This window comes from Tenrec ecaudatus, chromosome 4 (genome assembly GCF_050624435.1).
Source record: "Tenrec ecaudatus isolate mTenEca1 chromosome 4, mTenEca1.hap1, whole genome shotgun sequence".
Taxonomy (NCBI): Eukaryota; Metazoa; Chordata; class Mammalia; order Afrosoricida; family Tenrecidae; genus Tenrec; species Tenrec ecaudatus.
The window spans coordinates 44,539,053-44,564,999 of NC_134533.1; the positions used below are offsets into that span (position 1 = coordinate 44,539,053).

The following is a 25,947-nucleotide window of genomic DNA, read 5'->3' on the forward strand; positions in this document are numbered from 1 at the left end:
GTGGTTATAGAGTCTATTTAAATTCTAATTTATGACCATCCCTTGTATGTGGACCTCTTTAAAGTATTAGAAAGCAAAGATGTGACTTTGAAGAGTAAGTTGCACCTGATTTAAAGCCAATTGATATTTTCAGTTGTGTCGTATGCATGTGCATTTGATCTGTATGCTGAGCAAATAATCAGAGAAGTTGGATTATATGAAGGAGCACACTGTGTCAACATTTGATATGTAGATGACATAACCTTCTTGCTGAAAGTGAGGAGGACTAGAAGCGCTTGATGGAGATCAAGGATTGTAGGCTTCAATATGGTTGCCACTCAATGGAAAGAAAACCAGAACCCTCACAACTGGACTGAGAGGTAGCACCATGATACAGGGAGAACAGACAGAAGTTGTCAAGGACTTTATCTTGCTTGGATTCACAAGGAATGATTTTGCGATCAAATGGCATGCTGTATTGGGTAAATGTACTACATCAGACTTCTTTGGAGTTTTGAAAAGTAAGGATGTTACTTTGAGGACTGAGGTGTGCCTGACCCAAGCCATGCTACTGTTTCATAAGGAAGACCGATGAAGAATTGATGCATTTGAATTATGGTACTGGCAAGGAATATGGAAATTCTAAGCACAAAGAATATACAGCCACGATGCTGCTTAGAAGCAAGGATGGGGTGACGCCGTCTCAAGTACTTGGGCTATGACATCAGTAGAGACAGGCCCTAGAAAAGGGTATCATATTTAGTACAGCAGAGAGCCAGTGAGACAGAGGAAGTCTCTCAACAGGTGGATTGACACAGTGGCTCAAACAGTCAAACCCTAGGACGGCTCAGGACTGGGCAGGGTTGCTGTTATACATGGGGTAGCTATGCTGTGCAAGGAAGGAAGTACGACCAGAATGTTCCTTAGAGACAAGATGGTGAGATTTCCTTTTACATACTTGAGACATGTCAGGAGAAATGAGTCTCTGGATAAAGACATCACACTTGGTAAAGCAGAGGGACAGCCCTCAGTGAGATGGGCTGGCACAATGGCTGCAACCCTGGCTCCAGCATAGGAACACATGTGGAGATGGTTCAAGACTGGGCGGTGGGTTGTTGTTGTTGTGTTGTTGTGCTTTTGTTCATAGGATTGCTCTGGGTTGGAACCTACTCAGTGGCACCTAAAATAAACAACCTGGCTTCAAACTGACTCCAGGGCACTTTGATTACAACAAAGCAACCATGTGCATTAGAGTAAAATTGGCCTCCACTGATTTTGGGGTGGCTGATATTTTGGAAGTAGATTTTTTCCTGAAGTGCCTACTGGGGGGCATCAAACCTTCAACGTTTTGTTTAGCAGCTGGACCTGCCAACTGCTAAGCTACATGCATGTGCCCTCAGGTTCCTCAGTGAAATCAAACCCACTTACATTAGAGCTGACTTGGGACTTGGATCAATACCTTCATTGCATTGGGAAGCTCACGGATGTCACAGACCTACTAGGCACTTCAAAGCCCTACCCACTGCCTATCATTTGATTCAGATTCATTGAACCCCTATTTAGAGTTTTCTAGAAATGTACATCTTTATGGGAGAAAATAGTCTCACTTGTCTCCTATAGAGTGTCTGGTGGTTTGAACCACTGATGTTGTGGTCATCAATCCCTTCCTTACCTGCCTAGGGACTTAGTGATAGCAAATCCTAAAGAGGGACTCGGGGTTATACAAAGAAATTCATATTGTCACCATAAAGATCACTTAGAGGTTGTCACCATAGCTGGGATCTGGACTTCAGTCTTAACATCTAAAACCTGGTATTTGTTAGTGCATCCAGCGGGACCAAACGTATGCTGGTGGTTGTTGCTGTGTGCCAGACAGCTGAGTTTGACTCCTGGCATCCCTATGTGACAGAGCAGAAGTGCCTCTAATGTTGTTCAGGCTACGAGCTACAGAAGAGCAGTTTATGAACTGTGATTGCTAGTGCTACACGATTAGGTACCTTTAAGTCGGTTCTAGCCAATAGCAACACTGTGCACCAGAAAGCAAAATGCTGGGCGGTGCTGTGCCATCCTGGCACTTGCTCCTGTGCTCGAGTCCATTGCTGCAGCCATTGTGTCAACCCACGTCATCGTGGGCCCGCCTCGGGAAACATGACGAGTGGATATTCTTATTCTCTCTCACACGGTCGGTTGCCTTATCACCAAGCTTTGAGAGTTCGCGCGCTATTGCCATCCACATCCTGTCAACAACAGGTTGTATGTAGCTCGGTTTCTTTTTGAGCCTCAGTCCCACCCTGAAGACAAAGGAAAGGCTCCGTTCACATGTGAAACGAAGAGAAAGCACATTTGCTAGCAGGCGTTTCCTGTGACAGCATTCCGCCTGGGAGGGAATATCTGCAATGTGAATGTGTGAATAGTATCCCGTGTATGGGCTGTCAGGGAGCTGGCATGCCTTTGGTTGTGAGGAGGCTGCTTGGTGCCCTTTCACACCCCACGAATGATGTGAACGGCATTTCATACCCCATGAAGAAGCGTCAATGTGGACTCTGGAAACAGAGTGTCTAGGGATTATTTGAAACACAATTTTCTGATCTCAACTTCAAGACACACATGGCATACCTTAATAAATGAGGTTTTGTGGTGACCTACATTGTCCAATTGTGTGGGAATAGTGGCATATCTTCTTGCTCTCTCCTTCCCATACATTCACTTATCAAATTCCTGCAAGAATCCTGCACAGTATGTATACATGGGGGATACTGATACTCTGTAAGGTTCTGCAATTCCCTTAAGTTCCCCACTAAGTAATTTGCAGAGCCATGATGTGAGAAGTCTCCTTCTACACACCATGTCCCATAACAGTGAAACTATACTGTCTGGGGGGCAGAGAGAGAGAGAGGCAGAGAAGTCAGAGAAACACATACAAGTTCACACGTGGTAGGAACATAGCTTGGTGAAAGCATGAGGCAGAGGAAACTGGGAGAGGGGAAAACTGACACTTGAAGGGAGGCAAAAGTATAATTCAGAGTAAAGTGAACCCACTAGACTTTCTGCACTTTATAATTTAATCTGTCTTAGAATCATATGGAAAATGTTAGTGGTTGACTCGGGGGGCTGCCAGCAATGCCTATATTTTAAAAGTTGATCTGAGTACCCATGTTTGCTTGGTCTTGGGGTGAGAGCTGGGCAAAGAACAAAGCAGAAGGAGAAGTTCAGAAAACACATTTCTTGAACGCAGGAGGAAACTTTTCACAACTGGAAAATGTAAGCCATCACTGCCAATGCCAGAGCAGAAAGGCCTTCCCTCATTCATCATAGCTGTCAGGTTCCTTTCCGTAAACAGCAAGCTGTTGACACACAAAATATCTTCTGTTTTTCATGGAGGAGCACAAAAGGAGAGATGGAGCAATATCCAAGTCAGTAGAGACAAGGCTCATTAGATCACAATGGAATGCTCTCTGTCCTTACTCAATGTTAAGCTATCTGAAATTAAAAAACCCTTGTAAGACTTCAAAAGAAGCATTTTATAATTAATGCTTAAGGATCCTCAGGAGTCCTGGTGGTGTAGTGACTATGTTATGATCCACATGTAGGCTGTGATCCACAAGGTTGGCAGTTCAAAACCATCAACTGCTCCGCTAGAGAAAGACAGGCTGTCTACTCAGGTAAACAGTCACAGTCTCGTAAGCCCACAGGGGCAGTTGGACCCTGTCCTAGAGGGTCGCTATAAATCAGCATCAATTCAACACCAGTGAATTTGGTTTGGTTGGAAGGAACCTCAGAAGAAGAAAAAAGTAGATTAAATAGAGATGTAGTGTTGGTGCTTGAAGTCATTGATAAAGGGAAGTGGTCTCAACTTTGGGGTAAACTGTTATTTTTGTGTTCTCTGAAATAGGAGAGTTTGCTTGTAGTACAGTGCAGTCTTGACTTTCACAGAGAGACTTGCATATTTCAGTAAATCAAGTCAACGACAGGTCAGCCAGTCCATATACCACCCCGACAGAACCGAGGAGAGCCGACGAAGCCCTTCATCTTCCGAACCTTTGATGACGTGTTGGGTTTGGGTACGAAAGCAGAGGGAACCAATCTAGCATCAAGTCCAAAGGAGGTGTAAGAGGAGAAACAGAGTCAATATTAATATTAATGGAGCTGGATCCATGCCAAGGTAGTTGGGAAGAATGCCATACAGTTTTTTTGGACAAAACCATAGGATAGAAGCCTCTCATCTCTTATCTACTTGGTTTAGTAATCACCGTTAGGTTACAATTGGCCTTGCCACTTTCACTCTTCCTACTCTGCAGGCTACACTCTTCGCAGAGTGGTCTTTTTGTGTAAATTATATCATGCCACTCCTCCGGTAAGATGCTCTAGTGCCTTGCAAGGAAATTAGACTAAAATCCAAACATCTTAGAATGGTTACCTAACCTCAGTCTGATTGTAAAGTACGTCTTTTTCTCCAATTGACTGTAATCACATTGGTTTTAATGTTTTTGAATCCTCTTATCAACATAACCAAGCTATCTCTTCTCAGCAAACTATTAATCTGGAACTCGCTGTTCTTTTATCTGCAATAATCTTGTCTTGGATATTCTCACTGTTGGTTTCTATTGAAAAGGACAGTTCAAATATGCACAGTGCTATGCAGATAAATATTTCTTACCTATTTTATTTACAATAACCTCTCAATGCCATTGATTGGATTCTGATTCACTGCAAATCTACATAGGGTTTCCAAGGCTCATAGAATTTTATAATCTTGCAATTTGGGGCTTGATTTTTTGCCCCCCCTGGAGTGCATCCAGTTTAATATAAGCTGGGCATGTTCTTCCTTTTGTGTTTTCAAACTCAAGGTCTTTGTATATTTTGTTATTGCTTGATCTTAGGGAGCCACCCCTTTGACACGCTCTATTCAGCTCGTTGACCTCCTCATCTTCTCCCCCATTTGACTTAGCTACTCTTTGATTAAGAGCAAGTTTCAGAGTCTCTTCTGACATCCGCTTGGATCTTGTCTTACTTCCCTCTCTTTTTAATGACCTTTGCTTTCTTCACCTGGGATATTCTTGATGTTATCCCACAGCTCATCAAGACTTCTTTCATTAGTGTTCAGTGCATCAAACACATTCTTGAGATGTTCATATTTTGGCTCTCGTGGACTTAATTTTTTTCACCATCAACTCAAGTTTATGTGTGAGCAATTGATGATCATCTGCCATCTTCAGCTCTCTGCAAACTGTGCGTTCAGAATTTAAGCTCTAATACTATTCCCTGCACAGGGTTTGGATGTTGTTATTTAAAACACTTGGATCACACAGGCTGCTGTGCTTCTTCCATGCAGACTTAGCTGATGTCTCCCTTAGAAGGCTGCTTGTTTTAGGACAAGTCTTTAAGACCCCGGATGCTGTTCTTTCTGATAGTTGGGCACCATCTGCTTTCTTCACCATGTTTTTCTATAACACTCATGTCTTCGGTGATCACTTCATGGGAGTAGCTCGGGAGCAGGGCCATGTCATAAGAACTATTTGTTCTTATTTTAGGGCTATGATTAAGTGGGAGCTCAAAATCCATCCACATGTCTATGGTTTATAAAAGTCCCTGGTTCATTTTCAAGATATCATTATTATTATTTTGTTGTGGACATTATATCATCCCCATGGGGCATATGGCAGCTCTATTGCTTTTACTGTTAATTTAGCCAGTGGTATAGCATTCAAAACACTGTTGAGAAAAAGGAAGTAAGCATGTATAAAAGAGGTTTGTTTGCTTTTTTAAGCCAAAAAAATACATGGATGGTTGATTTATACAGATTAACAATTTAGGTGAGTAGATGCTATTTACACTTAGATTGAGTGTTGAAATAGGGAAAATCTTGCATTAATGTTCTTTCACACAGGCAAACATAGTATGAACATAGAACATATATGGTAGTCTTGAATTGCCACTTGTTGCACACCCCCAAGGTAGGAATTTTGGACGAAATTCAATGACATCCACATCTGTCCTCGGCGCAGAACTCCTCTGTTAGTTCTCCTCCTGGGGAATTTTAGCACTAGGCCCAGGGAGTATTTAATTTCCTTTAATCTGCTACCAGTGTGTTTAGGGTGGAGTCCAGTTTGCTTAGTGTGAATTCGAAATCACATTCTCCTGGAGTGTTCTCTGAAGACTGTTAGGCACCTTGAAAGAACAGAGAACCGAGTCTAAAGTCCTGCTTGTCTATAATACACAGTCTGAGTCATTTAGGGCTGAACACAAACTAGGTCAAAAGAGCCCCATTAGGGATATTATAATGAACTTAGTCTCCATTGATGGTCTATATATTTAAAGTTGAGTGTTTTCCCCAATATCATGCTCCACCACCCCCACCCTCCCACCCACTTTTAAGTACTGACTGAAGTGGAATCACTTTCTTCAGGACAACAAACATGTCCTCTACCTCATCCCCTCTGAACTTGGGTTTCCAGTAAGGTTCCCTAATCAGTGTTTTAGGAGTGTCTGTTAATTTGGGGTGAGCATAGAATAATGTTATATGGTAGGAACTGGTTGGTCTTTTCCCCTGAGACCCAGTTAAAATGAGGCCTCCTCCATCTAACTGGTTTTAAGATGCACAAATAAGGGGGTGGTTGATGGTTCCTGAATTCTAGGTGGGCACACTACTCCATGTTCAGGGCGACTGGAGTAGGAGATTAGATGATCTGAGAGCAGAAGCCTGTGCTCAGCTAATTTTACTCAGCATTATGGTGTCCAGGTGCACCTATCACATCAGGTGTTTCGTAATTTTGTCACAGTTTTTTAAGGGGTGCATAGGATTACACTGTGTGTATGTACCATACTTCTACTGATGGGCATGTAGGCTACTTACAGTTTCTTGCTATTATGAATTGTGCTGCAATAAACATGGGAAAACATACATCAGTTCTTGTGCTATCTCTTACTTCCTTGGGGTGGATGCCAGCAGAGGTCCTGCTGGGTTGTGTGGGATTTCTACTTACAATTGTTTTAGGTCTTGCCATATCTCTTTCAATAATGTTGTGCATGTTTACAAGAACACCAGCAGTGTATACAAGTTTCAACCTGTCCACATTCCCTTCAGTATTTTTTTGTTTTCTGCTATTTGGAACTGAGATATCATTATGAGTATCAGGTAGTTTGATTTTTATTTCCTAGATGCTTAATAATTGCGAGTATTTTTCATGTGTTTGCTAGCTCTTTGAGTGTTATTTTTGGTGTATTATACCTGGTAGTCTGTAATAGAACCTTCAAGTTTGTCTAAATTTTCTCATTAGTGATCCTTATATCTCTGGGATTTACATTTGTGCCATCTTAATTTTTTTGCTGTTGTTTTTTTGTGGATGGGGAGAAGTATTATTCCTGCTTCATTCTTCATATGGTGGTTCCAGCACCATTTGTTGAAGACGCTGTCCATATCCTATGAGATAATTTTTGGTCCTTTGTCAAAGAGCAGTTGCCTGTAGGCTAATGCATTTCTTTCTGGGTTTTTATTCTGTTCAATTGGTCTATATCTATCATTGTACAAATACCAGGCTGCTTTGACTAGTGTGGCTATGTAGGAGGTTTTGAGGTTGTGTAATGAGAGGCCTCCTACCTGGTTCTTTTTTTGAAGAAGTTCTTTTTACATCCTTAGGTCTCTTCACTCTCCATATAAGTTGGTAATTGGTTTTTCCATTTCTTTAAAGAATGAATCGGGATTGTATTATATCTCTAGATAGCTTTAGTAGGTAGTATTGGCATTTTTACCATATTAAGTCTCCCTATCCATGAACACATATTTTCTTCCATTATGTAGGTCTTATTTTATTTCTTGATATGACCTAGAGGAGACAGGGAGTATGAGCCTTCTTAGAGGACAAGCTACTGCTCTTGATGACCTGGGATAATTGGAGTGGGTGGGGTGCTCAAGGTCACCCGGCACCTTGGCTGGGACTCAAGGCAGTTAAGAGAGTTGTCTGAGCCTAGGGCATATGGCTCACATGTTTTCCCAGGGGTGCTCCCCAGCCCATGTGCTTGCTAGCCTGGACGCTCCCCAGCTGAGGTACTTGGCAATGGAGGGGGGCTAGCCAGCTGAGACCCATCAGCAGAGAAAGGTCCTGAAGGCTGTACTGCCAAAGCCTTTATTCTGTCGGTGTTATGGTCAGCTCTCATTTGAGAAGGCCGCTCTTCCTCAGTCGTATTTCGAGTGCCTTCTCTCCGGAGGGGCTGATCTTCTGGCACTAGTTCTGACAATGCTCTGCTGTTATTCATGAGGTTTCCAGTATCTGACGATGTTTTGATGCCCTCCATAAGTTTTTCAGGGGAAAATTCCTCTGACGTGGATAGCCTAGTCCTTCCTTGTAGTCTGTTCTTCGTGTGGAAGCTCTGCTGAAATGTGCTCATTTTGAGTGACCCTGCTGGTATTTGAAATGCCACGGACCCAGCTTTCAGCATCACAGCAACACACAGCCACCATTATGTCAAAGTGACAGATGTGGTGGTATAAATCTTTACAGGAGCAACTAGACTCATCCTTTCTCTGGTGGGTTTGAAATACAGACCTCGAGGCTTAGAATCCAATGCTTACCCGACATTGCCACGAGAGCTCCTCTCTCATCTACAATAGCACCTATCAATTGCTAAAATTATTTTAAAATGTTTATTTGATTAGTTATTTGTTCCTCCACTACCCTATGGTAGTAAGTGGATGTGGAATCATAGCAGCCCTATAGGACAGAGAATTGCTCTACAGTGTTGCCAAAACTATAATTTTTTTTGGAAGCCGACTTCCATATCTTTCTCCTGTGAATCAGTTGACAAGTTCAAACCAAATGCTTTAATCAGTGGATCTTTTCTCTTTCTCCTTTAGCCAAATTGACTGCTGATGAATACATTCAGGTTTCACATAGTGCCCGCAGGACAGAGTAGAACTGTCCCAGGGTTACACAGGCGATCCTGAGTTACAGAGACCACCTGCCTCATCTTTCTCCCGTGGATCCACAGACGAGTCTGCGCTCTGACATTTTGGTCAGCGACTCCAGCTTCACGTGCCGTGCTGCCAGGCCTTCTTTCTTCCTCCACTCGAGGAGACCAACTCGAGGAATGTGCATACTTACAGATAAAGTCAATGAGAGCGTAACTTTTGTCTGACTGCTAGATCTTGGGCTAGTAGCTGTGACATAGTGGGGAGGGGGGTCAATGAAATTTTTTTTAATGAATGAATAAATAAGCTAGTGAAGGAAAGGCTTGTATGGCAAAATGGTAGCTAGATATAGAATCTTTATACCTGACTCCAGGAAATTAGTGACTGACCAATATACTATCTTAACAGCCTTAGGCCACAATTAGAGAAATGAATACCATGCACAGTCCTTGACAGTCTAATATCTGTAAATATAGATATATGTTAAAATGTGTAATGAATGTGAAAGCCCTTTAAAAATATAAAATTTAGCAACAAATTGCTCTATGACAAAGAATCACAATTACACTTAGAAATGAAAGTAATTACACTTCACTCTAATTAAAATCAAGTCTAAATCCAAAACTAAATGCACTGCCATTAGGTTAATGCTGACTCAGAGCAACCCCATAGAACAGGGTAGAATTGGTCCTGTGAGTTTAGGAGAAAAAAAAATGGAAGAACTTAATTTGGGTATTCAATGAGAAAAATTGCATAGGAAAATTTTTATTTTACAGGCCATTTATTATAGATCCCACATTATGAAGGCGACTTATGAAATAATATGTGCAGCTTATTAGACAAACGAAGAGCCAGCCTCTCTGAGTCTGTGTGTTGACCCCTTTCCTTTCTAGGTGTGAGGGCATAGGTAAATTGTTTAACGTCTTTGTGCTTCAACTTCCTTATGCAAAAAGTTCAGAACATATAATACCTGCCTTAAATATAATTTGGGGGAGGGGTTGCATTAGATAATAGAGGGGAAATATTCAAAGTGATGACTGTTCAATCATACTAGCTATTATTATCCCCTCATTACAAAATGTTTCAAGAACTTGTCCATTGTACAACTGAAGTATGCTGGGGCAAGATCTTGAGCCCAGAACCTTTGCTTCCTACAGCACTAAGAGTACATTTAATGGGATAAAATGCCATTAGACAGTCATGACATCCACAATAAAAATTAGCTGCAAAATAGTGTTTATTATAGAATTTTTCCAACTGTAGGTACCTACACGGTAAGAAAAATATACATAGTAGAAAGCCAATGTTTTGAGAATGATGAGGGCAACAAATGTATAAATGTGCTTGGCATACAATAGATGTATATATGGATTGTGATAAGAGTTGTATGAGCCCCCAATAAAATGATTTCTTTAAAAAAGGAGAAAAATATACGTTCATGATGTTATCAGGAGAGACAAGTCCCTGAAGGAGGACATAATGCTTGGTAAAGTGTAGTGACATCAAAAAGAAGAAGACCTTTGACATATAGATTGATACAGTGGCAGCAGACAATGGGCTCAAACACAACAGCAATTGTGCAGATGGCTCAGAACCAGGCAGTACTTAGTTCTATTGTACATAGGTTTGCTCTGAGTCAGAACTGAGTTGATGGCATCTAAGAAGTATGACAATGTACACCTACAATAAACATATATGAAGGAGCTTCAAAATCCACACTTGTTTAATTCCATTTTTCCATGACTTTTTTGAAGTTATGATTGGGTCAGTTCCAACTCAGAACAGCTCTATCTCTGAGTTCAGTAGAACAAGTGATGTCTGACTGTGCACCACCCCTACAGTCAACTGTTCCTGTGTTCGAGCCCCATTTGGAGCCACTGGGTCAGTCTCATTAAGGGCCTTCGGGTTTTTAATGACCCTCTACGCTACTAAGCATGATGGGTTTTTACAGGAAGTGGTCCCTCCTAATAACATTATGAAAGTGCCTGAGACAAAGTCTCACCATCCTTGCTTCTAAGGACGATTCTTCCAAGACAGATTTGCTCATTTTTCATTTATTGTATGGTATGATCATTATTCATCACTAACATTATGATTAAAATGCATCACATCTTCTTTGGTCTTCCTTATTCATTGTTCAGATTTCTTGCATATGACGCAACTGAAAATATCAATTGGGTTTGGGTCAGACACACTTTAGTCCTCAGTGTGACCGTTTATCAAGAGATCTTTTGCAGCGCATCTTCCCAATACAAGACATTGCTTGGTTTATTGACTCCTACTTCCATGAATGTTGATTCTGGATCCAAGCAAAAGAAAATCCTTTACAACTTCAATATTTTCTATATTGATGAGGTGGCTTCAAAAAAAAGGTTGAGGAAAAATTTTTTAAAGATGATCGATTTTTCCCATAAGCTAATTGAAACCCTTTCGTCTCTCTCTCTCTCTCTCTCTCTCTCTCTCTCTCTCTCTCTCTCTCTCTCTCTCTCTCTCTCTCTCTCTCTCTCTTCTCTCTCTCTCTCTCTTCCTGTATATACATGAATACACATGAGATATAGTGGAGATATATATAGATGCGCATAAAACATTGAAAAACACACGCAAGTTCTAATTGTGTCTATTTCCTGCCCCTACCCCCAATTGAGATTATGGGTGATTTTGTCGTCTTTGCATTTTGTTATATTTGCTATACTTTCAACAGGAATGGCTTTGTAACCTGGCAAAAAGCTATTAAAGAGGTATAGCAACAGTGTCTAAGGTCCTTTATCCTCTGAATGTATAATTGTGCTAAATCTTATTTTATTCATACTGCTTTACCTTTCCCAGGTGATTCTAGTTTACAACCTTAAAGAGTTCCCTTAGAACCTTGTCCATGCCCCTCCTGGTGGTCATCTTGTTTCTGCCTTCAATTTTTTATGTGTCAGTTTCCCCACCCTCCAACCCCCATAAGTCTGTACACAGGTCTATCTTGAGTGCCTCATATAAGCTCACTCAAAAGTGTTTGATAAATGATATGTCCCTTCAGCTTCAGAAATAGTATTCCTGAGGATCATTTTAATTCCAAATCATGAGGGTAATTCACAGGATGCATTGTTTATATTATATTATTGTTATGCAAGACCTCTTACATCTCCAATCATGTTCTCTTTTGTATTTGAGCATTTATAAGCCATATGTGGCATAGTGGGCATGTGTTGGTCTGCTAACTGGATATTCCACAGTTAGTTAGAAATTGCCAGTCCCTCTGAGGGAGAAAGGTGAGGTTTCTACTCTCCTAAAGAGTTGCTGTCTCAGAAACTACAAGGACAGTTCTACTCTGTCTTATAGGGTGAATATGAATTTAAATCAACTCGATGGCAGTGTTATCCAAGTGATGTTCCTTGTCAAGCCTATTTTAGCAAGCATTCTATGAAGAACACCCCAATGAAGGCTTACCGTACTGCCGCTCAGGGTGATTTAAAGAGGTCCAGTGATCTTCACAATAAACGCTAGCTAGGCAGACAGAACCTGCAGGATGCATCAAACTAGGTGTATGCAAGTTTTCTGATGGTCAGATTGAGGATGTAAGAATTAATGATTATTGAACAATGCATCTCACAGGGAACGTATTGATAAGTAATTCTGTAGACTGAGATCTATCCACAAAGTTCTGACAACCAGACAGTATCAGGTATGTGAATTGCTGTGGGATGGGGACTGAAAGGCCTGTAACAAAACAAAGGGGGAAGTAGCTGCTCTCTAGTGGGTCCTGACTCATGGAGACCAGAGGTATCTCTCAGTAGAACTGTGATGCATAGGGCTTTCAGGGACTCATTTTTTAGAAGCAGGTTGCCAGGCCTTTCTTCCAAGGCACCTCTAGCTATACTCAAACTTCTTTTAGTTAGCAGTTAAGCATATTAATTATTTGTATTACCTAGATACTTTGAATAGCCTATAGGAAACAGCTTTTGTTTAGACTGCTAAAAGTCCCAATAAATTTCTTCTTTTCTTTTACATTCTTCCTTTATTTAATCATACATCTCATGCTGTTAAAATTGAAAGCACATTAGAAAAACTGCTTTGGCTTTCTGGGCCTCAGTTATAAAAATAATGATAATAGTCATAATAAGAACTAACATTTTGAGAATTCACTCTGTGCAATGTGCTATTCTAAGGCTTGACATGCAGTACTTCTTTTATAAAATAATTTCTCTATACAGTGGTAAATATTAAAGGAAATAATCAATTATGTTTTTAGAATAGGAGCTAACCAATAATAGTGAGAAGCTAGTTCAATGCGTTTGCTGTTGCTTTTGTGTTGCTATTGTTAGTTGTCTCTGAGTCAGGGAAATCCTGTGAATTATAGGCTAGAACTTCTTGGGATTGTATTATAATTCCCTTACTACTAAATAACCCTTGCTTCAAATAAACCTCTAAAGACCTTTTTTGGAACTATAGTTTATAGAAGGACATATATATTTTTTAATATCCCAGAACTACTCACAATCCATATCTGATACACATTTTGATCAAAAAAAATTGTTGAACAAAACTCATATCTTAAATTGTATGGGTGTGTTTGCAAGTAGGGTTTACAGGGAATTGAGTATATACTTTTCTTCAGATCCTCGAAATGTTTCATGGTTTAAGGTATGAAGGAAACAGTGCTCTAAAAGAAATGTGTGACTCTGTGAACAGTGCAGTCATAGCGAGAAAAGCAAGAGTGGAGAGGAAAGAGCTGACTGGGTCGACTTTCCACCATAGGGAGCTTTGGAGATGCCTTGTGATGTTCGCTCTGCGCATTGCTCCTTCTCCCCATTTGCCCTCTGGGGCTAATTGCAGAAGGATTTGTAGAATTACTGGCTGTACATCTAGAATTGAATGGGTTTGATTCATTGCCAGATAATTTCATTCTGGTTTTGAAGGAATCCTAGAACTTTCATCCTGGAAAGAGCCTCCCGTGTAATCTCTTCATGATTTTCAAATTTATAGCAGATGCGTCACCAGCCCCTTCCCACTCCCATGGCAGACAACTTTACTTGAGGACAAAACTCCACTTCTGAGGCTTTTAAAACCTTCTTAGCATAATATTGTATACTGCCATTACCAGTTGATTGAAATTAGTATGCGCGATGATACCAGTTTTCCATGCCTATCAAGTATCCAGTAGCCTCCAATTACAGTTGGGATAACTAAGCAATGTCTGGGAATTGGACCTGAGGACTGTGAAGCGAGTGACAGGAAGAGATGTGATTCCAAATTATACCCATTAAAATACAGAAGATCATCTTTATCTCTGGAGTTTGTTTGTTTGTTTTCTCTTCTTCTTGCCCATAGAGCAAAGTTGGAAGCCTCTTTAAATTACCATTTGCCTTCTTTCCACGCAGGACGCTAGGGGCAGCTGAAAGCAGGGACCGAGAGGACTACAAAAGCATGGGCTTGAACATAGGGACAATTGTGAGGACGACGCAGGACAGGCAGTGTTTGCTCTGTTGTGCACAGGGTCACAGCATTGGAACCCACTCGTTGGCACATAACAACAACAACAACGAGATGACTAAAAGGTATTATGGGTGATTATTTGAAGAATTATTCCACGGTTTCTAAAATTTAAGCAATAATGCAAAGTTTTACATCTCAGATTATTTGTTCTTATCTCTCAGTGTCTTGGAAAAGAGATAGCATTCTGGAAGTGTTCTGAATTTAGCTCTTAGGCACCCGGAGCTGCTACAAATAGTAGGAATAAGTCACTTACCCATTTTGACCACTGGTCTCCTCCATTACAACAGGAGGATATTAGGTACTCTATCGGAATGGAAAACTGGAACTTCCATGTTCCTTGTACATGGAAGAGACGTCATAACTCACCTGTGGACACTCCAGTTTGGATATGTGTGTGTGTGTGTGTGTGTGTGTGTGTGTGTGTGTTGGAAGGGAAAGCATATTTAAAATAAAGGTGGGAGTTGGTCTAGGGAAAACTACAGAATAAAGTGCACTTCCACCATTTAAAAGCATTAAGTAAGTAATACAGACCTGGCTTCAAAATTATTAAATTTCTTTTAGTTATTTCTATAATTCAGCAAAGCAAAAAACTTCCTCTTGTTCAATGAGGGCATTATCACAAACGTTTCCAGTTGTTAATTGTGCAGGAAACTGGGGGGAGACATGGGAGACTTAAACAGACCGTCAGAGATCAAATCTAAATATTGGGGCACAGGCTTTTCCTGTTTTTTCTTTTGAAGACAGTTAGGGTGGTCAGGGAAAGGCTTGCCAAATATGTAGCCATCCCTTCCTCTGCTTTCTTTCTCATACACTGTAAGTAAACTGGCTGAGATCCCACTGGCCTCTTACTTTCTGCCTACCCTTCTCCCCTTGAATGTAAAAGTTACAGATGCGAATTCGAAAGTAAGCCCGTATTGTATGAGAGCATATTTATTGGCTGGATAATAAAACCTAGCTAAAGAGTCATTAGCAACTTAGAATTGCCTCAAGGTGAAGTACAACCTTCAAACAAGGAGCAGAAGCAAAATCCCCGATTGAGAACAGATACATCGGAAACCTACATCATAGGCATTTGGGAGTGAGCTCACACCATCGACTTCTTGGTGATTGACTCTGGCACTGACGACAAAGCATAGACAGGACCATGAGAGACAGGCACGTAACCACTCGGCAGTAACTCAGCGCACACATCATGGCAAGTCTGTAACCCTGACAAAACTGAGATTCCTTACATGTTGCAGCTTTGATTTACATACACCCATAGAGGTACCGCCAATGTGCCCTCCCCAAGTCAACTTGCATAGTTTCTAGCCAAATGCTCTTATAAAAACACGACTCAGAGACCATGGCTAATAAATAAGAGAGAAAGGGAGAGGAAACAGGCAATTTTCATTCGCTGGCAGACAAGCAGAGCAGCACCTTGGACCTCATTGGGAAAACAGGCCGCCTTGACACGTTCCGAGCCCAGCCGGAGAGAAGACTGCTGTGGAACCGCCCGCTCCATCCTGTTTCCAGAGTCTCCAGGATGGAAACGCACATCCCATCAGTTCCTACCATATCCACACACGGTGTCCTCTTAGATGTGGCTGAAATAGGTGTCCCTGCAGCGAGACACAGGCCTCTTGGCAAGGCAGGAGTCATTGCTTTACCTCGTCCTTTCCAGATGAACAATCAAGAACAGCAATCCCATAAATAATGCGCAAGCACGAGACCACACAACCAGAACCCCCACCAAACCACTCAGCTCTCACTTCTGTTTCAGATGAACTCAGATTCGTTCTCAACGTGCCAAACTGGACTCGACAAATCCTAAGGCTAAGGGACGTGTGCCCCCTCCTCGCCCATCGCCAATCTCCCCCGGGAGCGAGTGGGATGCCCTCTCCCTCCCCGCGGGGTGCCCTTCCCTCTACACTTTAAGATAGTCGTTTTTCAGTCGGCCCAGCCGGGTCCCGTGGCTCCGGATGGTGAGGGCCAGCAGGTCGTATTTGTCCCGGAGCCCCACGGAGATGCCCAGCGTTTCCTTGAGCAGAGACCTGGTGTGGACCAGCATCCCCAGGAAGTCCTCGTTGAGCCGGCTCTCCTGCTGGCCGTCCTGCTCCTGGCCCTGCTTGAACTTGCTCTCGAGCTCCGTCAGTGACCTGTCCGAATGGGAGTAGGCATCCCCGATCTGGTGGGACTCTCGCCGCAGGTACTTGCCATAGCTCTCCTCGCCGTCCAGGTCGTAGGAGATGCTCTTACTGATGCCCTCCAGGACGCGGCCCGCGTCCTCCACCTGGCGGCCCAGTACTGTGAACTCCTCCCGCAGGCTGAGGCTCAGGAGGCGGCTGGCCTGGCTCTTCTCCCCCATCGCAGAACAACGCTGGTGGTCACTCACCCTGAAGAGGAGCTGGCACTTCTCGGGGTCGTCGTTCTCCTCATAGTCCCCGTCGGGCACGAAGTAGTGGTGCAGGGTCCCGTTGGACATCTCGGGGTAGAGCGGGCCGTCGAAGTAGCCTTGACACAGGTGCCAGAAGAGCCCCATCCAGAGGAACGTGAGGAACGCCATCCTGCAGAGTCCGCTGGAACGGGACCCCAGGAGAAGCCCTGCGGCCAAGACGAGATGAAGGGGGCCCCCCTTGTAATCAGCGCGTCCCCCGGAGGGCGGCCGCGACTGCCACAGCCTGCTTGCTGTACGCAGGGCTCGCTCCCCCAGCAGGCTTCATTCAGGTGGCTGTGCCGGCAGCGCCTGGGGGCACCCTGCTGCGCTCAGCGGAAAGGCACCTTGAACTTGGCTTCCTGGGCTCTCTCCCAGACCCAGAAGCTCCGAGAGGAGGCCTCCCCCTCCACCAGGGCTCGGGCTGGGGTGGACACTCGTGGCTTGCCCACTCCGCAGTGCCCCCTTATTCCGCTGAACCTCTCTGATGCTCTCTCCACTCCTGGGCTGGGCAGGCAGAGCTGCTCCTGTGCCTAATGATATTCTGAGGATCCCTCTGCTCTCCAGTTACAGCTGATTTCGTCACTTGGAAGCCAGGGAACAAGCTTGGGAAGAAACCTCAGTTATTAAAGGCACAGGGTCTCTTTTTAAGGATTGGGAGGGGAGACCAGGAGAAGTAGAGCTGAACAGGAAGGGCCCAGAAAAAAGAGAAACAGCATTTCCATAGCAAACAGACACGTTGGCCTCTAACATATTGGTGGCTGGGGAGATCCACTCTGCAGAAATACTTTTTCACCATTGAAAATAGCTCCCAGGTGGGATTTGTTGACTATGTCTACTTCTGTCTTTCAAAAGTTGGTGACTTGGAAGAAGGGAAATTTGAAGGGTAGGAAATAGCATGTTTGACTGAAAATGGTTACTTAATTTACGTTCCTAAAACAATACTTTGGAAGCAATAACAATAGAAAACTGGTTAAATGTGTTGTTGTAGGGGAACCCAAGTTGAACCCGGGAATTTAAAATATTAAGTTTAATCATTTAAAGGGCATCTGAGATTGTTGTTTCATTTTATGAGAAACGGTCTGTCGTAAGATCCTGCATTGCATCTGTAAGGGCATTAGCCTGTACCTGTACTGGCTCTTTTGGGGATTCTGAAAAGGTTTTGAAGGACCCACAGCTAGTATTACGATCCTTCCATTTACAGGTGGAGAAACAGAAGGACCTGGTGGTAAGCAAGCTGTTCGGAGCCAAACGAATGGGCAGATGGTGGTGGAGGCAACACCAAGTCACAGAGTCTTATAATTTAATTTGGAGATTTTTTTCTGCAGCTGAAACCTGCTCATCTTTCCTGCTTTTCCTGTGGAATTATTATCTCTGAAAGCCCTGGGTCTTCGTTAGTCCTTCTCATCAGTTCTTCTCAGATCACCTTTTCCTTCTCCTTCACAGCACTTCCCACTATTGACAGCCGTGTTCATATATCTGCTTCTTTATTTGGGAGGCGTGTCTTTCTAGCTCTGCTACATGAAGACAGGAGCCATGTTTACCTCTACCTCCCCACTCTAGCATAGACAGTGTCTGAATCAAGAGGTGCTCCATGAATTGTGTTTGTTTCTTTTATTTTTGCCTTCCCCAGGTTATAATTTACTCTTTCAGCAATGCGCTTTTGTCATTAGTGTTTCAGAATTGTCCTTTTCTTTGTTTCTTTATAATATATACTGCCATGAATTGGATTGTTTATTATCTTAGTCTCTCTCTACCAATAAAGTGTGAGTTTATCAAGGGTAGAGAAGTAGTTTTTTAAACTTTACACTATGTGTAATTAGCACCAAACCAACCAAAAGTTCACTGCCAGTGAGTTGATTCTGACTCAGTGGCCCTATGTGCTTTCTGAAGCTATGAATCTTTATAGGAGCAGACAGCCTCATTTTTCTCCCATGGAGTGGCTGGTGTCTTTGAACAGTCAGCCTGTGGTTAGCCATCCAACACTTACTCAAGAAAGTTAACCAAAACGACAAACAAAGCACACACATACACACATGCACTGACATCGAGTCAATAGGACCTGAGAGCAACCTTTTCGAACAGAGTAGAAGTGGCCTTAGCCCATAAGCTTATTCCAGGGCGACAAGCTTTACCGAAACAGAGGCCACGACACTGTCCCCTGGAGGGCCCGCTAGGTTCTGAACAACCCTTTGGTTAGCAGATGAGGCTTGAACCACGTGCTGCCAGGACGCCTTTCAAAATATGACAGGGACCAAATATTTCTTTGTTGTCATCATTGTTAGAAAAGAGACTTTAAGGAATTTTTGATGCAGTTACGGTCTGGTAATCTGCTCTATTTGAAGGCATGTCTGGTCTGGCCAAGTCCGCCACTGACGGCCTCATGCTTAATCTCAGTGGTGCTGGCAGGAAAGAAGAGAAACCGCCTTGAGAGTTCCGGCTTTCAGAACACCAAGAAAGGAATCTTCCTCAGCAGGGGACTTGGGCCCATCTGAAGCAAACTGTGCAGCAATTCGTACACATGGTCCTAGAACATCCTAAAGAGTAAGCTAGAGAAGTGTGCGAACACCCTGCAGGGTAGTTTGCTCTCTGTTTAGTAAACATTTTCATTTTTTTTTTTTTTGCATTTAGAAGGCTGCATCCTGGGATATGGTCTATCAGGTCTGGGGAAGCATAAGATCTTGTTGATTTCTCCTCTTTGAGCCAGGTGTTATTGTTCCTCACCCTTTTAATTCTCAAGGTCCACAGAATTCAGTGCGTTGAGACGAGCCAGTGAGGGAGGGTATGAGAGAGAGAGTATATTCCAGATTCTGTTCAAATTGGCAAGCACTTTGTTCAGTAACCACAAATTTAAAAAAACAAAAACAAAAATAAAGAGGAATACTGGTATCTGTGGAATCTATTGGGTGTTTCTGTATGTAGGTGTGGTAATGATTTCTTTTAGAAGAATTAATTCCAGACTAGTCCCAGGAGTTGGAGATTAATGATATCCCAAATATCCAACTCGTCCACGATGCTGTTCAGTTCCATTTTCTACCTCCTCATCCTTTGATTATATTCTCTCACATTCCTGGATTCTGTGAATCACCGCAAGGTCACATAAAACTCATGAGACTTTGCGGACTCATCCCTTCTGGGGGTGGGTGCTGTTCAGTCCAAAATCTGAAGGTCAGGTAGGGGTGAGCCAAATGTATGGTCCAGAGCCAGAAGCCAACATGTCCAAAAGTTACAGCAAGTCCTCTTGTTTACCACAGGACTCGGTCAGGAAAAGAGTTATCTGCCTTCCCAGGTGAAGTGATGAATGTGTGGAGTTAGACGGCAACACCGTTACTTAGCCAAGGAAAACAGAATGTGGCTTGGTTCGCGCCAGTTCTAAAGATGGATCTTCTAAAGCAGCGGTTCTCAACCTGTGGGCCGCAACCCATTTGGGGGCTGAACGACCCTTTCACAGGGGTCACCTGATTCATAACAGTAGCAAATCAACAGTTATGAAGTAGCAACAAAACTAATGTGATGGTTGGGGGTGTCACCACAACATGAGGAACTGTGTTAAAGTGTCGGGGCATTAGGAAGGTTGAGAACCACTCTTCTAAAGATATCATCAAGGAAACAGAGTGTGGCTCCATTCACACCCTCTACTAAGGTCTTAATCCCATCTTCGTCCTGTTTCTCAGTACAGACTGCCCTCAAAAATGGGACCATAGCCACATGCATATAAAGTTCAGAAATATAATAGCTCACATAAGCATTCATGGCTAGAAGGGCCACATTAATTGACCATGACTCAGTGGGCTACACAGAGTCTGCAAATGTATCGGCGTCCATACTGCAGAAGTAACCAGCAAGGGCTATACTAGACGTGCCTACAAGAACTATGAGGATTCAAGGGAATGAACCATTATGGACGATTGTGAACAACAATATGGACTTCTCTCCCCAGAGCTGATGGTTTATGGTTCAAGCCTCGACTCAAATATCACATATGAGAAAAGATATCCAGGACCTCTTGCCAAGTGTGGTGTAGTCCCTAAAATATTTATTTTATGCTTTCACTTGTCTTTCTTTTGTGTGTACATGTTGTTGCAGTTGTGTGTCGCTGAGTAGACAGTGTGACTCCTAGTAACCCGAGGTGACAGAGCAAGACTTCCCCATAGAGTTTCTGAGCTGTAACCCTTACAGCATCACATCCATTCATTCATCTTTCTCCTGTGGAGCCACTAGTACGTTGAAATGGCCAAGCTTTTCATTCACAGTCCACCACTAGGCCTGACACCTAGAAGGTATAAAATGGATATATGCTGACTGAGTGAATGAGTGGATAAATTAACAAAGGAAACATGAAAAGTCACAAAGATTGGAGCAAATCATCTCTGTTTATGGGAGCCTGGTTTATCCTGTTTAGCTGTTAGAGAAGAAAAGAAGAGTATAAAAGAGATAATATGTAAATACAGAGGATAGTGGGGCATATCATAGATGTTCACTAAATATTAGATTCACCAACCAGACCACGTCCTTACCCTTGCACCCTGGACTAAAGACACAGTAACAGCCCATGCAGACATGAAAATTCCAGTCCAGACATAACAACCTCTCTCCTCTTGTGTAAGAAAGCTCATTAGTCTCTAAATGGTTCTTACTATTTTTAGGGTAAAAATAGTCCAATCACATTTGGGGGCCTTTCCCCCATTGAAAAATAGCTTTGTTGGAGTATACTTCACATGACATATTATTTAATTGTTTAATCATATTAAGATGTATGCAATCATCACCAAAATTGATCTCCGCACATGTTTCTTCTCATACTCATAGTGGGTAGTGCTCGGTTTCCCCTCATCCTTCCCTGTCATGCCCCAGGCAATTATCAACGGAGTTACTGTCTGTATAGATCTACCTATCCTGGATTTCATGTATACCAAAATTATGTAAATCACAAACAGGAACATCACAACTTTTGATGCATCCCATATATATATATATACACTATATATATAAAATATACAAATATATATAACTCTATATAACAATATAAACTATATTATATATATATAATATAGTTTAAATTGTTGGTTTTGTTCAAAGATTTTAAGCCAATTGGCTGGATCAAAAGCACATGAGGGCATTCATGTGTGATGAGTCTATGGAGCGTGTATGAAGATCCTTGAAGACCATGCAGAAAGTTCTAGAGATTTTATTATTCAGATAATGAAGAACCCCGATTTTTTTCCGTAGGTGAATGTCATCAGCAGAGCTACAGTTAAGACATCCTGGTGAAGGGAGAGGTTAGAGACAGAGATCAGTGGACGTGGTTGCAAAGAGCCACTGACAAATGATAGGATTGAATCAATCCCTGTATTCAGTGCACACTGTTGCTCTTGGTCTTAAAACTCAAACCCAAATGAAATTCTTTGCCAATTCTGACTCACAGCAACCTTATAAGACAGAGTAGAAGTGTCCCTTTGTGTTTCAGAGACTGTAAATCTTTAAGGGAACAGATAGCCTCATATATATTCCTTGGAGAGGCTGATTGCTTCAATAACCCATGAAGAAAATGTTAAACTGATCCCCCTTAAAAGTTAGTTCAGTATAGGGGTGGGGGCATATGACATGATCAACAACACCATTTTCTTATGTTTTCTTTTTTTAGAAAATAGAGAACTCTTCCACTTGTGTTTGTCTGCCTCTTTACACATGCAAGAGATTTTAAAATCATCTTGTAGTGAACAAGCCCTTGATTATGTTTTCATTTCAAACACAATTTTTATTTCTGAAGTAGTGCAGTTGGAAAAAAAAGATAATAGGGGCTATTTTAGAGATGGATCAAAATGAGCTCATTATTATTGCCTTTGGGGAGAACAATCTGAATAAACCTCAGAAAAATCAACCAGATCCCAGTTGTAACCTTTACTCCACTTGCTGTTTTAGTCAGCAAACACACGCCCACTGCTCTTTTCCTTGGCTTATTGCTTTATCTGTTCCATATTTCTGACTTAAAAGTCAGACAAAGAAAGATGGATGACTCCCCTCACCAAAATGTTTGTCGTATACAAATGCATCTTTTTGTTAAAAAAAATCATTTTATTGGGGGCTCGTACAATTCTTTTTACAAATCCATACATACATCCATTATGTCAAGAACATATGTACATTTGTTGCCATCATCGTTCTCAAAACATTTGCCTTCTGCTTGAGCTCTTACTGTGTGCTGCTTATTTCCCTTTCGCTCCCCACTCCACCTACCTCATGAACCCTTCATCATTTATAAATTATGATTATTTTGTCATATATTATACTGTCCAACATGAAAGAACTAAAAATCATATCAATGGATGCCCACCTCCCTGATACGATCAATGAAGAAACACGTGTGCATAAGCAAATGTGGTGAAGAAAGCTGATAGTGCCCAGCTATCAAAAGATATAGCGTCTGGGGTCTTTAAGGCTCGAAGATAAATAAGTGGCCATCTAGCTCAGAAGCAACAAAGCCCACATGGAAGAAACACACCAGCCTGTGTGACCACAAGCTGTTGAAGGGATCAGGTATCAAGCATCAAGGAACAAAAAATCATATATTGAAAATGTGGGTGAGTGCAGAGTGGAGACTCAAAGCCCAATGGTAGTCAACCGGACACCCCTTAATGAAGGGTTGTGGGGAGGAGATGAACCAGGGAGGGTAGCAATGATGAAACATATAATTTTTGATCTCTAGGCATGTCCTTCAGTCAGGTCCCATGGGGTACCATGCTTTGGCCCCAGAGTCTGTCCTTTGTAATCCCTCGGTGGCTCCCTGCTCTGCTCCCACCGTTGCTGTGTCGCATGCTTTTAGTGGTTTGCCTTAGTGTCACAGGGTCAGTCTGGGCCAGTCCTGACCCTGAGTCTCCAGGGTTGATCCCCTTAGGGCCCTGGGCCATCAGGGACGGTGTGCCTCTTTGTGGGATCAGCCATATTGTCCACTGTCTATTGGCTGCTTAGAGTGGGGTTATCATCCTCCAGGCCTGATGGGCCAAGATGTGCTCCACTCTCTCTTCCTTTGCTCCCATTTGTGCTGATCTGACATGCCCCTCTCCCCTAGCTGGAGCTTCAGTGCCGTCCTCTCAAGTAAATTCTTCTGGGGTGAGGGGCAGTTGTCCACATATCTGGTATGGGGACCGAGTCCTCAGGCCCCTCCACTGGCTCCCCACTCCTTGCCGGCACACTGCATTCATCTGACACTGGCTTTATATCTGGACCCTCTTTCCCTGTGGAGACACAAACAATACCCTCCCCTTGGGTGGGTCAGTGCCCTATTCCCTCACCACACACCTTTTTTTTCATTCTCCCTTTCCCCTTTCCTCCCTCCACCCCCGTTTTACCCCCGTTGGCTACCCCATTGTCTACCGTATGTACCCCTGGATTTGGTCTGGCCCTTGCCATACAATCTGGACCTCACTCCTGGAGTGTTTGTTTATAGTAGTTTTTTTTTCCCCTGTGTCCATTTTGAACTTACCTTTCTGTTCATATATATATATATATATATATATATATATATATATATATATATATATATATATATATATATATATATAATCTTACCTCAGCGGACTCATGTTATACTTGTCCTTTTGTGCTTGGCTCACTTCACTCAGCATAATGTCCTCCAGTTCTTCCCATGCGGCGATATGCTTCATGCATTCATCACTGCTTTTTAGCGATGCATAGTACTCCATTGTATGTATGTACCACAGTTTTTTAATCCATTCATCTGTTGATGGAAATTTGGGTTGCTTCCAGCTCCTAGCAATTGTGAACTGTGCCGCAATGGACATTGGAGCACAGATGCCTGGCCGTGGTTTGTTTTTTGCCTCTTCTGGGTATGGAGAGGGAAGAAGCCCAGAATCATCAGAGAACTCCTCAAGAAGGACAAAGTGAGAGGGTTTGCTCTACCTGATTTTAGTATGTACTATACGGCCACGGTAGTCAAAACAGTGTGGTACTGGCATAATGTCAGATATTCAGACCAATAGAAAAGAGCTGAAGACCCAGAAATTAAAACATCAGCATACAGACAACTGATCTTTGATAAGGGCTCAAAAATATGAATTGGGAAGCAGATGCCATCTTCAATAAATGGTGCTGGAAAAATGGATATCTACCTGCAGAAAAATGAAACAAGACCCTTACCTCACTCCATGCACAAGAATAAACTCAAGGTGGATCACAGACCTCGAGATAAAACCCCAAACTATTAGGGCCATCAATGAGGGAATTGGGACAAATTTGAGTACCTTGGCACAGGGATTACATAGGCTACAAGAAATAGGGAAGGATACAAATACAGAGGAGTCACAAATAGACAAGTGGGCTATACTAAAGATAAGACACCTGTGTACATCGAAAGAACTCACCCAGAGAGTCCACCGACTGGGAAAACATCTTTAGCAATGACACATCAGACAACGTCCTTATTACTAAAATCTACAATACTTTGCAAGCTTTCAATAAGAGAAAAACTAATTGCCCACTGAGGAGGTGGACAAAGGACCCGACCAGAAGTTTCACAGGAGCAGAAATCTGAATGGCCAATAAACATATGAGAAAATGTTCCCTTTCATTAGCCATAAGAGAGATGCAAATCAAAACAACTATGAGATACCACCTAACACCCTCAAAGGTAGCCCAATTCAAAAAATCAGAAAGCAACAAGTGTTGGAGGGTCTGTGGTGAGATTGGAACTCTAATCCACTGCTGGTGGACATGTAGGTATGTACAGCCACTATGGAAATCGATTTTGCGATCTCTCAAACAGATGGAAATTGAGTTACCATACGACCCAACAAGTGCATCTTAATAAGCTGTTTATATCTGTAATTGTCGTGAGGTGCCATTGAGTTGGTTCTGACTCATAGCAACCCTATGTACAACAGAACAAAACACTACTTTGTCCTGAACCATCTTCACAATTGTTGCTATGTTTGAGCGCATTGTTGCAGCCGCAGGATCAAACCATCTCATGGACAATATTCCTCTTTTGCCCTGACCTACTGCCAAGCATGATGCCCTTTTGCAGGGACACGTGTCTCTTCAGATACCCCGTCCAAAGTATGCATGATGAAATCTCCTCTTATCTAAGGAGGACTTTTGTTGTACTTCTTCCAAGACAGCTTTGTTTGTTCTTTGAGCCATCCACAGTACT

At 42.5% G+C, this 25,947-nt stretch overlaps 1 protein-coding gene across 1 annotated transcript; it reads right to left on the reverse strand.

Annotated features, from left to right (window-relative positions):
• Positions 1-15,277: 15,277 nt before the first annotated feature.
• On the reverse strand, positions 15,278-17,336 carry FIBIN (fin bud initiation factor homolog). Its single transcript, XM_075545966.1, has one exon. The coding sequence runs from the start codon at positions 16,908-16,910 to the stop codon at positions 16,272-16,274; it is 639 nt and encodes a 212-aa protein (XP_075402081.1). The 5' UTR covers positions 16,911-17,336; the 3' UTR covers positions 15,278-16,271.
• Between the last annotated feature and the right edge of the window lie 8,611 nt (positions 17,337-25,947).